The sequence below is a fragment of the Lolium rigidum genome, chromosome 1, assembly GCF_022539505.1.
Source record: "Lolium rigidum isolate FL_2022 chromosome 1, APGP_CSIRO_Lrig_0.1, whole genome shotgun sequence".
Taxonomy (NCBI): Eukaryota; Viridiplantae; Streptophyta; class Magnoliopsida; order Poales; family Poaceae; genus Lolium; species Lolium rigidum.
The window spans coordinates 168,393,705-168,408,064 of NC_061508.1; the positions used below are offsets into that span (position 1 = coordinate 168,393,705).

Sequence of the window (14,360 nt, forward strand, 5' to 3'; positions counted from 1 at the left end):
TGATATGTATTGAATCTTTATTTGTCAATTGCCCACCTGTAATTTGTTCACCCAGCATGCTAGTTATCTTATTGGAGAGACACCACTAGTGAACTATGGACCCCGGTCCATTCTTTTACATCTGAATACATTCTACTGCAATCGTTGTTCTTTACTGTTCTTTGCAAACAAACACCATTTTCCACTCGATACGTTTAATCATTTGTTTTCAGCAAGCCGGTGAGATTGACAACCTCACTATTACGTTGGGGCAAAGTATCTTGATTGTGTTGTGCAGGTTCCACGTTGGCGCCGGTTTCACTGGTGTTGCGCCGCACTACACTCCTCCACCAACAACCTTCACGTGCTTCTTGGCTCCTACTGGTTCGATAACCTTGGTTTCATACTGAGGGATAATTGCTTCTATACGCATCATACCTTCCACTTGGGGTTCGCAACGGACGTGCGCTTCGCGCGTATCAGCCACTCATCGACCTCACGTGCGATGGAGAGGCTGGTCCCAGCGGCACGGTGAAGGACTTGCCGAGCCTCGTGACAAGCCGCCCACCGACGAGAACTACGACTTCTTCCAGTACTACGATTGCAGGAGGTCTCCTATACCCTACTTTCACTCGGCCAGACATCTCTTATGCAGTATAGAAGATTTTTCTTCATATGCATGATCCTCGGGCTAATGATTTGCTCCTTGTTAAGCGTGTTCTTCGCTATATCCGTGGCACCACCAGCTATGGACTCACCTTGTTTCGATGAAGCTCCAACAAGTTGATGGCCTATTCTGACGCCCTGACACTCAACGGTCTACCTCTGCCCATTGTGTGTTTCTGGGCGCTAATCTAGTGTCATGGTGCTAAGCGACAACACACGGTCTCTCGTTCTAGTGCAGAGGCTGAATACAGGGCGGTTGCAAATGTCGTGGCTGAAACATGTTGGCTAAGGCAGCTTCTTTTGGAGCTTCGTCGACCGGTAACTGGTGGTACTGTGGTCTTCTGTGATAATGTAAGCTCCGTCTACATCAGTTCATCATCAACGCACCAAGCATGCGGAGATCGATCAACACTTTGTACGAGACCGTGTCACCACAACGTCCGGGTTCTTCATGTTCCGAGTTCTTCTCAATTCGCGAACATTTTCACCAAAGAATTACCATTTCCTCTCTTCTTGGATTTTCGGGACAGTCTTAACATTCGTAGATGCCCGTTTGCGACTGAGTGAGGGTGTTAGAATATAATTGTATTATATTTGTATAGATATACGATTGTATATGTGTAGTCCTTGTATAGCGGTTCGTGTATTGTATGACCCGAATTGTAACCTCTATATATTAATCAATACAAGGCACCACACCGTGTGGTTTCCATAATCTTACAACATGCTCTTCGTCAGATGTTGCGAAGGGAGACATAAGAAGCATGCACTCTCGAGGAAGGAGGATGATTCACCGACGGAGGCCGGGGGGTGGGGGTGCCACATTCGAGGGAGGCACTGCGTTAGTGTTGTGAGCTAGTGACACACTTGTAGAGTTAAGAACTCAGTCTCTGCCGCGCGAGCAATGGATGTCACAAAATCATGGCCACAATTAGAGCATATTATGGAGAAAGGAACTTACATGTACCGTTTAGAGTTTGAAAAGAGGAAGAAGAATCCATGAAGATGCTGAAATTGTGAGATCTAGGGATGGGTGAGCAATAGAAAAAGGACCCCGACGTCCAAGACATCATGTACCAAGTCACCTAATGGTAGCTTTTTTTTTTGAGAGAGAATAATGGTTGTTCCATTAACTAGACGGGGCAGAGGGGCAGAGGTAGCTTGCGAGCCAACTCAATGGATACATGTGAAGTTGTGGGCCTAGCGAAATACCACCCGATACCGAAGATCTCAACGCACATGAATGGTCCAGAAAACGGGCTCAACTACTCCAGTTTCAATTTAGCATTTTCGATGTAATAGCGTGTTTCTTAGGTCTACTAGATCACATGAAGAAAATATTAAATAGACATTCTCACTTCTCCCCAGCTATCATCTGCATAAGATATTGCTTAATGGAACAAATTTTAAAACTCAACCATTTATAGGCTCCTCTAAGGCAATGTAGAAGATGTTTATAGAGATAATTAAAAAGAAAATTAGCTTTTAAAGAACACGTGACCCGCAAATTCGATTCGGTTCCAGAGTGTATATGATCCCACCACCAAAAAATATGTTTTCAATAGTCATAAAATTACAACAATTTTTTTTGCATATACATCTCGACAAAGTATGTGCGCTCGTACAATTTCACGAAAAAGAAATTCTGTTCAATGTAAGACAAAACATGACTCACAAAAAGACTTAATTTTATCACTATTTTTTTTCTTTTTGGACAGCCCAAAAGGCAAGCTGATTTTTCATGTAAAGACTTTATGCGCATGTAACATGTAAAGATGTACACGATTTTTTCGTTTGATTTTTTTTAATATTTTAAAATGTGTTAAAGAGGCGTTTAAAAAAGGGAGCATACACCCAAGAGACACTTAATTTTATTGTAGAGATGCCTAATTAAGCACATGATTTATAGAAACAAAAATGGTGCTTACGAGGATTTGGTTTATTATTCTAACCTAGTCGTGGGGAAAATTTTATCGAGCCAACACGGGTCCCGAAAGTTCAAAATTGCAGAAACCCGGGAGAAAAGGAGGGAAACCCGAAATTCCCCCAAAATTTCGGACGCCTCCGGAATCTTCTCGTCCTCTCCTCGCTTCCCCCGCCCCGCCGCCGAATCTCGCCGCCGATCTCTTCGCTGCGCCCACGTCGTCTTCGGAACTTCGTTCCTCCCAATCCCGCGGCGGATCCATGCCGGTGGAGGGGATGGACAGGGTGGTCGCGACGGTCAGCGGCTACCACGGCGACGAGCGGCACAGGCTCGTCAAGCTCATATCGGAGACCGGCGCGAGCTACGTCGGCGCCATGAGCAGATCAATCACCCACCTGGTAATGCTGTCCGCAGCGCGCTTGTTCGCGATTTCCATTCTACCCCGTTGATTTGCGTTGTTTAAATCTGACGGATGCTTCCTGGGTTAGGTTTGTTGGAGGCTCGAGGGGAAGAAGTATGACATCGCGAAGAGGCTTCAGACACTCGTCGTGAGCCACCGGTGGTTCCAGGACTGCCTCAAGGAGGGGAGGCGCCTCCCCGAGGGCCCCTACATGTTTGAAAGGTAGGCAATTTCTTCAGCTGTTGTTGAGATGCAGTTATACATGTAGCCTGCAATTACATCTATTGTGTGAATGAATGAACCAGTTAAGGAACTTTACAAGGAAATATGAAAATTGGGACTAAAGAATTACTCCAGATGGAGTTTTTTCTTCTTCTGATTTCCATGTGTAAGTTTGTAGCAGCAGTTTTGCTGTGAAAAAAAGGATGCACATTGTTGTAGACATTTCTATACCTGCTGGCTTTGTTTCCAAGTTAACATAAGCATGATTTAACCAGGTAACACAGCGAAATGGTCATGTATAGCAGTGTCTTTGACGTATATACTTACAATTCTTAATGTGTTCGTTAACTGAAGCCTTGTAAAGTAGCCAAAGTAGCATAAAGCTATTTCTTAACATCGAACTATTTACTATGTCACTCTCAGAAAATCTTGTTGTGCTTGATTGCCAGTGGTGAAGAAGCAGGGTCAGTTCCAGAGCTTCCTGCTTTGCCAGTGCCAGGCAAGCGATCCAAGATAAATGCATCCCTGGAGGATCGATGTTTGAAAGAGTTAACTGCTGATTTCTGCAGTACTTCCGATGCCAGGGATGTGGTCAAGATTGATGATTCAGATTCTGATTTTGAGCCTCAGGGATGGTCGGATTCATCCCTATTAAAAGAAGTAAGAGCCATTATTTTCAATTGATTTGGTTTGCGAGTTCAATCCCTCGATTCTCCATTTAGACTTTAGGTTGTTTTGCATTTCACCCATTCGATTCTCTTTTACACAACTCAGATAACCAGTACATCACTGTTTAGTATCCATTTTCTGTAAGTGTTGCTGAAACTTGGCCTGGTTACTAGGTAAAGATTTTCCTTGTGATGACACAGATCGTGCGACAGGCATGTTCAATACACTAAGATATTGTCCTTACTTTCTATAACTATAAATAACGAAATGACTTAGTAATTAAGTGATTGCTTCTAACGTTTTAGTAAAATCCACCCTGTTGGTCCTGCAATAAGTTAGGGCCTGAATGTGATGTGAAATTTTCGTAAATATAATTAGAACCTGACCTTGTATCTACAAGTGAAATACTCGAGTTCTAGTACTTTTTGGTTCCTGTATCTTTCCATCTAAGCTGTTCATTTAATTACTAAAGTAGAAATGTGGGATATTTTGTCAAAACTGACGTTACATGTTTATACTGTATAAATTTCCTGATTGAGCTTGGTTGCCCTGTTCAGAATTTTGTCGTTCCCGGGAATTCTAAGAAGATCCATTCACGAGTTGTTAAAGGGGGGAAAAAGCGTTTAAAACGTGAGCAGAAGTCAACTGACAAAGATATTCTACATCACCGAGACAAAGTTCCAAGTTTCATGGTAGTATGCAATTCATACTCCATTAGAACTGTTGTGAAATAAATTAGTTTGTCTTGTTTTAGCCTGATGACCTTTGCTATTTCATTTTTTGCTGCCCTAAAGTTAGGACTTCATTCTGTTATGAACCTATCAATATTTGGTTATACAGTGAAGACCTGAAACCTGAGTCTCTACATAAGGACCTGTTAATGCTTGAATCTGGAAAGGACACCTAAATAATGTGTTGTTGCTATCCAGATAACCTCAACTTTGTATGAGTTTTCATTTACATTCCCAAGATGAGAAAGTTTCCGTGTGATCTTTGATGAGTAGATACTGGGGTGGAGCTAGGAAAATGAGCCGATGGGGTACATGTACTTGTGCATCTTGAGTATATGTTAAACCGATGGTGTCACTAGCTTAGTACAATCACCATCTCCTTAAGTATTTTTGGAGCTCGCCGGTGTCAATATACACCACTCCTTGAATGTTTCTTCGCCCCTGAGTAGATATTAGAGATTAGCGGATGACCTTCTGTTCCAATTTGTTTGCTGTCCCTTGCGGTGAGTGTTTCAGTCTCAGCTGTCAACTTACGCATACATCTTATGAAAATACAGATAAGCGAAGGGCTTCCTGCGTTGAGGTATTCTACATCTCGGATCACATCAAAGCAGAAGGGAAACTTGTCACGTCTCCTACATAATGAGGCTGCTAGCCGAATGGGCAAAACAAACGATCCTTTGGGAAAGGAATCACGAAGCAAGCATGCACGCTATCTGATGGAAATATCTGATGATGATAGTTTGACAGACAGCTTTGAGAAACCACAAACGTTAGATACTCTGAGTACAGAAGCTCGGAGAAAAATAAGGAGCACAAATGCTTCATCATCATATCGGCAATCTACCTTGGAAAGTATTTATGGGTATTCTGAAACTAGTATGCATGATTACGAATCAGCAAAGAGTGAAGAACAAGGAAATATTGGATTGGGCGAGAGACCAGGAGGCTTGCAACCTGGTGATTTGTCTGTAGATGAACCATCATTCTGTACTCAGGAGCAAAGTAACCTTGACATCGCAGCTGATGATGAGAAGGGAGATGGTGAGAAGCTTGCTATGGAAGAACCATCCAGGGTGCAAAGACAGGCAGAACTTTCATGTGTCATTTGCTGGACCGATTTTTCTTCCACAAGGGGCATCTTACCATGTGGACATCGGTTCTGTTTTTCATGCATCCAAGGATGGGCAGATTGTCTGGTATGTCGCTTCAACATAAATTGTTTAGTTCAATTCATTTTTTAAAATCTGCATATATTGTGATCTGTTGCACACAAATATTTCGAGATATATCTGTTGCTCTACTGTACAACCCACTAGGTATGTTCTTAGTGCTTGTATGGCACTGTGTATTCAGGACAGCAGTATAGCACCTCATCCTGATTCAAATAAATGTTACTACCAATTTATTAGATCAGAAATTGAACATACGGTTACCATACCATTGAGTAGTGGGATTTAGATTTTCATTTTTTCTGTATGTTTGAGCGGACATCTGTAGTTCTGGATATTAAACTCTCAGCATTTCTTGAGCAAAACCAATCGATCAATGTCACCAAAGACCTATGCTTGCAGCTGGCTATTTTCTTTGTCCGTTCACTAATTTCGATCGGAAATTAGTTGTTGCAGAAACTGCTGCTTACACACTTGCATCTTCTGTTTCAGTCCTCTAGGGGAAAGGTCTCAACATGCCCTCTTTGCAAAGCCAGTTTCTCCTGGATCAGCAAGGTGGACGAGGCTGGCACGTCAGATCAGAAGATATACTCGCAGACCGTTCCTAACGCAGCTTCAACCGACATTTTCATGTTTGCAGATGAACGCTACGACCTTCCTGGACCATCGGTGAGCTCTTATTCCACTATGCATCGCTACTGATTGATGTACTTGTGTTTTCCACTGCTCACCTGTCAAACCCTATGTGCAGTCTACTGAAGGCGCCTGCTTCCAGTGCCACAGCCGTGAGCCCGAAGACCTTCTACAGAGCTGCCATGTCTGCCGGGCGCAGTGGGTACACAGCTACTGCCTTGATCCTCCACTGTTTCCGTGGACGTGCATACATTGCCGAGATCTACGGAGGATGTACCAGCGCTATCGCTAGTCGGAGATCTGGAAATTCGGTCGTCTTCAACGCTTGACTCTTGGTATCAGTGTGCTGCTGGAGATTCTTGGGGCAACCTCAGTCGAAGGGGTATGTCTGCCCGAGTTGATAATTAACTCTTCCGGTCCTCCGGCGTTATCATTTGGTGACACTGAGAAGTGAGAGCTGTGAATAAATGGCACAAGCAGCTTGCCCAAAAGCTCTTTTAGTAACGTGCTTACATGCTGGTAAGGTTAACTGTTACACTTCGTTGTGTAATGGAGACTATACAATATATAGACCGAGTCATGTCATCCGTATCCACGCCATTAGTGCGTGGAAAGGCTATCTAAACCTGTATTTGTTCGTTATTGTTATACTCCAGATGGCCATCTTGCTGGCAAGTTTTTCACACGCTGGTCTTTGTATGCTTATTCTACCATGTACTGCTGGTTGCTCTGTCTTCGTCGACTATGAGAGCTGTGCAATCAATCATATAGATAAGCTCAGCTACAAAACAAAATCAGATATGTAAGCTTGGCATTTCATACAATTCCACCAAAAGAACACCATACAGAGAAACTCCACAGAAACGGAGCACGCAAAATTTGTATGAGGTCCTGAGCAATCGACGGCGACAACACCTGAAAATGAAAACTTGGTAGAGTACAAAGAAAAAAACCTTAGTAAAAAACAATATGCTACTATACGAAAACCTTAGTAAGAAACTCGTATACGTTTCACATGTTAGAAAAACCTTAGTAAAAGACACTATTGTATCCACGGTTTTACTGGTGCAAAGTTCGGAGGACAAGCAGCTATGTGAGCAAACGACTACCAGATCTATGCAATCATTCAGATAGACAAGCTCAGTTTTTTTTAAAAAAAATCAGATAGATAAGCTCAACATTTCGTACAAATTCACCAAAAAAGAAGAACATGATGCACACATAAAACCGACCACACATAGTTTGCACAGGATGTACACATCCAATGGACCACGAGCAACATCGACAGCGACGACACCCGAAAACGAAAACTTGGCTTGCAAGGACCCGACACGTGCCACGTCGGACAGCGGCCGATGATCCAGTCGTGCAAGGATCCGTTCCTCCCAGTCGATTGGGCCACCCGCCAGGATCCGACGGCCCACCGCAACCGCCGCGCACCATCTCAGCCGTCCATAACCGCAACACGGCCGGTGGTTTCTTCTCCTAGCCTCACGCTTCCCTCGTCCTGGCCCTGGACTGGATCCCGACTCTATTTCTTCCGATCCTTTTCTTCCTCCCCACCCACCCAAGATCCGGATCCAGACCCCGGACTTCTCTCCAGATTCCGCACTAACAAATCTACTTAGTTCTAGACTCGATAATCCTCTCTGTACCTTCTTCTCCCTGTTTATAATCCTTCAGAAATCGTACCCGTGTTCCTCCTCCTCTTCTTGGGCAGTTGCCACAAAGCTTCCTTTTTTGCAGAAACAAGAAATCTGGGGGTGTTTCTTGCCGGTTCTGTTCTAGGTCCTCTCATGGCCGATTGATTGGCTCACCAATTTCGTGTTCCAGTGTGCGTGGAGTGGGGAGTTCCAGCAACAAGTGGTTGGGTTTCTTGTGAGCAACTCTAATTCTCCGTTGCTTTCCCCTCCCCTACACCTTTTTACAGAAAACACAAGCAACCGGTTCTCCGAGCAATTTTGATCTAGCCCGGTTCCGTGCTAATTCCCGGCGGAGAACATATAATCGGATCTTCTTCCGCCCAATTTTTACTCGGACCACACGAATTCTTTACATTCTTTCCCGGCAATGGCGATGTCGCTGAGCCGCTTCTCCAACTGGATATGGCCGGGGAGCAGGACCCGCGAGCTGCCGGCGGGGAGCACGGTCCCGGCGACCGGGCTCTTCCCGGACTCCCCCTCGGGGTACCGGGAGCCCGACGCCGCCAGGCTCCCGAGCTCCGCCGGGGGCGCGGCGCGCCCGCGGAAGGGCAGGACACGCCGGCCCGGCCGTGGGGAGTCCGGGATCGACAGGGAGCACGACATGGTCATCGTGCCCTCCGACGGCGGCGCCGGCTACCTGTCGGACTCTGACTCCGACGGCTCCGAGTGGTCCATCGGCTGGCTCGAGCCGCAGGCGCCTGACATGCAGAGCGACGGGGACTCTGAGGGCAGCTTCGCCGTCCTCGTGCCGTGCTATCGCCGCGGCCGCGTCGAGCAGCCTGGGCGGTCCGACGGCCGTTTTCCTGGTCACGGTGGTCTTGCCGGCGGCAATCAGACAGGTGAGCGTTCTCTACCCTGTAGTGCTATATGCTTCTCTTCTTGCTCTAAATGCTTCTACTTTGTATCGCAAAATAGGCAAGACATTATTAACCTGCGTAATTGAACTGTTACCATATACTCATATAGTTCAGCTCGAGCCTGCTAAGTGATACTCCAAAGTCCAAAATCCAGACCTCCAATTGTGTTTTTACGCTTGGTAGCAAATTTTGTTTCCATAGGCTCATGGCAATAAAAAAGCAGAGTTTAATCTGCTTACATTGAACTATTGGGTGAAACACTTGCATTACTAAGGAAGGAAAAGAATCACTAGGGCTGTAAAGTTGTAAGCATGGATGTTTGCAGGAACATCATCAACTAGATAATTGTCATAGCTGTCTCCTGTTGCCATGTACAGAGCCTCTGTTTTTATTGAATGGATGTGTAGTCGTTATCCTACAGTAGGACCTAATTTTGTTCTGTGTTACATGTGAATGATAGTGGCATTTGCCTGAAACTGGAAGTACCTCACCTCCAGATACTGTGTTTGTAGCATCTCTCTCTTTCTGCAGCACACACCAACTGTTTGCCATATTGGTGTGATAAATCGGTTGTCGACTCTGTTTAATATCTTTGAAACCCTTTATTTGTTCATGCATGAATCTCCAGTTTTGTCTGTTCTTGTTTAACATATGCCGCCGTAGAATTATCTGCTCTGAGACATGTAGCAGTTCATGATTTCCTTGGCCGTTGTTCTGGATACCGTCTACCTAATTTTTATATGTATGAGCGTGGTCCTACCATAGGTCTTAGTTATGGCTAATTATTGCGTTAGCATTTAGGGAAGTTCATGCACCTATCGTGGGAGCTAAAGATGAACATCACATGCTTGGGCAATAAATGTTTCTGCTATATGCTCTGACTTCATTCTTCATTCAGTTACGTATCCATATAATGATAGTTAAGAAAGAAACAACTGTGACTGTAATATTCTATAAGATAGCAAAGTTCCTTTTTTGCAAAGATGCTACCTAATCAGCACTCAAGATTATCTGAAGGGCTTATCAGTTTGGCAGGTCATTTCCTTGAGCAAGTATATAGTAAGACTTGATACATCCAGGGATAATATCCTTTGATGCTGCTTTCTTTATCTGTTTGGCCATTATATATTCTCTCTCAATCTTTACCCTAGTATCACAGACTTGGTGGCATTTTGTGCGATCATCAATATGGGTAACCATAGCTGCCTGCTCGAAATGAATAGTTGATAAGGTTTCCTGCCTGGTTCTTTTATTGCACTGCAGTTGTTCCATAACTAATTTTGTTCATGTAAAGCAAGTTGTTCGCGAGAAGTGATGTTGCCTCCCAAATATATAGTTATGTCTTTTAATCCTCTCGATTGTTTTGTTCAATACTTCCATGATGTCAGACACGATTACTGTTTATATCATTGATGAGTTTCTTTCTTGTTTTTGACTGGCAGGTGGCAATAATTTTGTAGATGAATGGCTTTCTTCCCTTCAGAATTGATGTCTTCATTCTTTGCTGGTTTCGCTGTATATAGTATTGGTCCCCCGATCTACCGTATTCACCATTTGTGTATATATATCGATGAAGGAAGAGATAAACCCAAAATAACAAAAAAGAGAAGAGGAGAAGAGCAAGAGGGGTATTGTTAAAAGCAGCAATGCATAGGGTGTTTACTTCCTGAGGTTTCAAGGCTATGGTGCTATTCTGAGAAGAGTCATGAACAACATGAGATGCGTGTTGCTGAAAAGTTATTACATATGCTTTCTGATAACAATTGGATCTACAAATTTCTAGAGTACTCTTAGTTCCACTTGATTCTGAACTTCGAAACTACTTGTACATAAATAACGTCGGTGTGCCGTTGTGGCGTTTGTATCGTGATTCTTCTGTATATAATTATGAATATAAAAAATGGGCTCTTTTGAGTTTCTGCATTTCTTCTGTATATAAACCATTGCATGTTTGTGAAGGCCAGTCCAACACTGTGAAGTGCTTTCACTATTATTTGGCCGATGTATAAATGTCAATCTCTGGAAAAGAAGAACCTCTTCAGCTTGCTGCACTATTGTCTTTGTGGATGTTCGTTGCTACCCATATCTTCAGTTTGTTTTCCATAGACTTTCAGGCCTTCAGGGCTGGTTGTGGCACCTGAAGAACATCCCCAAGTCTGCCTTGAAGTTCCTGCTTGAGGTGAGAATAGCCACAATAGTTTCATATGGATCCACATGGGACAGCAGACGATGCACTATATCCCCACAGGACAATACAAATGCAGCATTGAAGACACGGGCGCAGCTAGAGGGATGAGAAATTCTTTGACCCTAATGCACACGGGCATCAGGTTCAACTTACAGAGCTCCACCCCTGATTGAATACCATAAACATCTTATTGCAAAGTTGGTAGGCACTGTCTAGATACCCTGAATTAGTTATCTGCATACTACAGGAAGAAAGCAATGTTCGGCCATTTTATATTGCAGTCGCTGCAGGTTCATGACATCAAACACGTTCCTCAAATCCTCAGCATTATATGTTTTCGAATTATCTATGGCCATTCTCTTTATTATTTGGTAAAAGCCAAAGAAAAAACTAGTTCCTAAAAAGGATGAGTCGTGGACAACATGAGAATCAGTTGCTGACATGATAACGATTGGATCTACAAGTAGTCTTTTCGACTTTCTTCTGAACTTTTATGTCATCGTTTGCGTTGGCGTCATTGTGATTCTCCTGCATATATTCGTGTCAATCTATCGGCGTGAAGTAATACCACTATTATTTGGGCGATGTATAAATGTTTATTTCCCGATTAAATATTCCAGGCTCTTCATTCTCCATTTTATTACAGAAGCTTGTTTCTCTTCTCAGTTTGGATGGGTTCACTAGAAAATAATCCTGAGATCGCCATATGATCCATGGCCACGTACACCAAAACGGAAAGTGCACAAGCGGTGATGCAGTAGTTTTTTTTTCGATAAAGGAAAATATATTAATATCAAAAGATACCAATTACATTCAGCCTCAGCAACGCACCACCCTAATAGCACTACGGACGCACACAGCCGAAAAAAGGAAAAGAAAACTAAGAAACAAAAGTCCCGCTACAGTATCTCGGGCCTAACAACAGCAATACATCCACCGCCAAGACAACACCTAAAATACAAACTCTCCAAAAACGACGTCTTCAAGAAGGGAACAGGGCTCTAACACCGTCGTCGGCCGATCAAAGATCTTAGGTTTTCACCCTGAAGATTGTCCCCGCTCTCAAAACAATGCCTCCAACAAGGCCATTGCCAGGCACAACCAGTTAAGGCCAGATCTTAGGTTTTCACCCTGAAAGGTAGGACTCTGAACTTTACATGTGTTGTCGCCCCCACTTTCATACCGCTGCTGTGAAGCCCGAAACACCAAGCAAGTCCCTCAACAGCGCGGAGACTTGAACCTCCCTTAGCTAGTCCTCCCATCGGGCCTTCATGAAATTCTCTTCTTCCGACTTTCATCATGGATCCATAGTCACTTGATGTCAACACAGAAAAAGATCTTCGCGCCGCTCCCTTCAGAACCAATCAGTCGGAATAAAAGCATGGGTGCGCACGACCGAATACCACCGATCCAGCAAACTCCAGGCAAAAAGCATTGTTACATTCACCGGCGAAGCCTTCCGGAACTCAACACACCGGCCACATCGCGAGTCTAGGCCTCCGGTAGGTCTTCCTCTTCACGCAAGAGAGGCCCTAGGACCGCCGCCTTTATTTAGGTCGGACCCCCACGTCGGCGACCATCCCGGGATGGCCACTCCAACCCTCCACCGGCGACACCGTCGCTGGCTTCCATGCTTCTCCATCTCGCCGCCGGAATGCGGTGATCGATAGATAGATCCACCACCACCAACCGCAAGCCGACCCTCTCCGGCGAAGAGGAGGGCCACCTCCACCGTCGTACCCAAGGCTGCTGCCCCGGGGGACCTCATGTGGCAGAAGAAGCCCGAGATCGCCTCCACTCACCGACGAGAGGCGGCGGGGGGGGGGGGAGGGAATGGCGTAGGCCATGGGCCTGGCCGCCGCCCAACACCAGCCTCTGCCGGTGTGCTGCGGGGGAGAGCCTACAGGAGGAGGGGTCCGCAGCGCAGAGCCGCCGCCGCCCATCACCATCCGCGCCGGCCGATACACCGTATGCGTCGAGGAGGAGATCCCGTCCGCCGTCCCCCACGTCGACGAGGAAGGCCCCCCGCCGCCGCCATGCCCCGTGAGTCTTTGCCCAGGCGGCGCTACCGGCGGCGGCGGTTAGGGTTGGGGTGGGGGTCGGGAGTGGAGAGGGGTCGGGAGAGGAATGTAGTAGTGGATTGAAAGAAAATTAATTTTGCTGTTGGTTGTGATCCACCTCATACATCTTCCTGCTCTCACAGACACAGGGTTCATGTTCTCTCCAGTCTGCACGAACGCCGCCCTTGCTGCTTAGGGAATTTCCAAAGGGTCGTCTTATTTTAGACACAATTTATACCCGTCGGACACGGACACAAAAAATGGTCACATGTCCACATGCGTCTACTCCTCCTCCAATGGCAAAGGCATTTTTTGATCGCATATTAGGGAGGAGAGAGAGGAAAAAATTCCATTTGTGTGGTCAGGAGTGGCCAGCACATGGGCCTGTCCTGCATTAATGGAGGAGAGAAGGGGGCATGCAGGCCAAACGGACGCGCGCAGACGCATTCTTGACGCATATTTGGTCCGCGTTTGCGTCAGAACGGACGATATGGTCATTTTGCGTCTACCCTATGAAGCGCGTTTTTTTGCCCGCGCAGACGTAAAAAGACGCTTTTGATCCATTTGCGTCAGCCGTTGAAGATGCCCTTAGGGCATCTCCAACCGGGCGACCCAAACGGATGGTGTATTTCGTCCGTTTGGGTCGTCCTGCGGACATAGCGTGGACGTTCGCGGAGGTCCGCCTCGAATTTTATTCCCCAACGCACAGCCACGATCCAAATCCGACGAGGCAAGAGGAGACGCGCAGCGGCGTGGTGAGGCGCGGCCGGCGTCGTGGCGGCGTCGCGGGTGGCCTCGGAGACGAAGCCAGCGGGTCTGGGACCGAGCGCGGGCGAACGCTGCTGTCCAGGCTGCTGGACACCCACAGCGGCTCGTCCACCTACGCCACCTTGACCAGCTCCTCCATGGCCGCCAGCTCGAGCTCCAGCAGCATGCCACCGGCTTCTGCGCCGCCTGCCTCCGTGAGCGCCTCGCCGGCCTCGAGGCATCTCACGTCGCCCTCGCCGGACTGCCGCGGGCGCGGCCCCGTTCGCCGCCGCGGGCGCAGCCCCATCGCCGCGCGCTGCCCCGTCTCCGTGGGCGCTGTGTTCGCGGCCGCCTCCTTGGAGGTCCCGTCCTGGCCCTCCAACGGGTGTCGTAGGCAGTTGGGCGCGAG

At 46.3% G+C, this 14,360-nt stretch overlaps 2 protein-coding genes across 2 annotated transcripts; both read left to right on the plus strand.

Annotated features, from left to right (window-relative positions):
- Window positions 1-2,829: 2,829 nt before the first annotated feature.
- LOC124682729 lies at window positions 2,830-6,688 on the plus strand. Its single transcript, XM_047217359.1, has 6 exons — window positions 2,830-2,967; window positions 3,058-3,191; window positions 3,641-3,851; window positions 5,149-5,790; window positions 6,256-6,432; window positions 6,515-6,688. The coding sequence occupies exons 1-6, from the start codon at window positions 2,830-2,832 to the stop codon at window positions 6,686-6,688; spliced, it is 1,476 nt and encodes a 491-aa protein (XP_047073315.1).
- Window positions 6,689-7,926: 1,238 nt separating this feature from the next.
- Window positions 7,927-10,879, plus strand: LOC124682730. The gene is made up of 2 exons (XM_047217360.1): window positions 7,927-8,938; window positions 10,399-10,879. The coding sequence occupies exons 1-2, from the start codon at window positions 8,467-8,469 to the stop codon at window positions 10,443-10,445; spliced, it is 519 nt and encodes a 172-aa protein (XP_047073316.1). The 5' UTR covers window positions 7,927-8,466; the 3' UTR covers window positions 10,446-10,879.
- The last annotated feature ends 3,481 nt before the right edge of the window (window positions 10,880-14,360 follow it).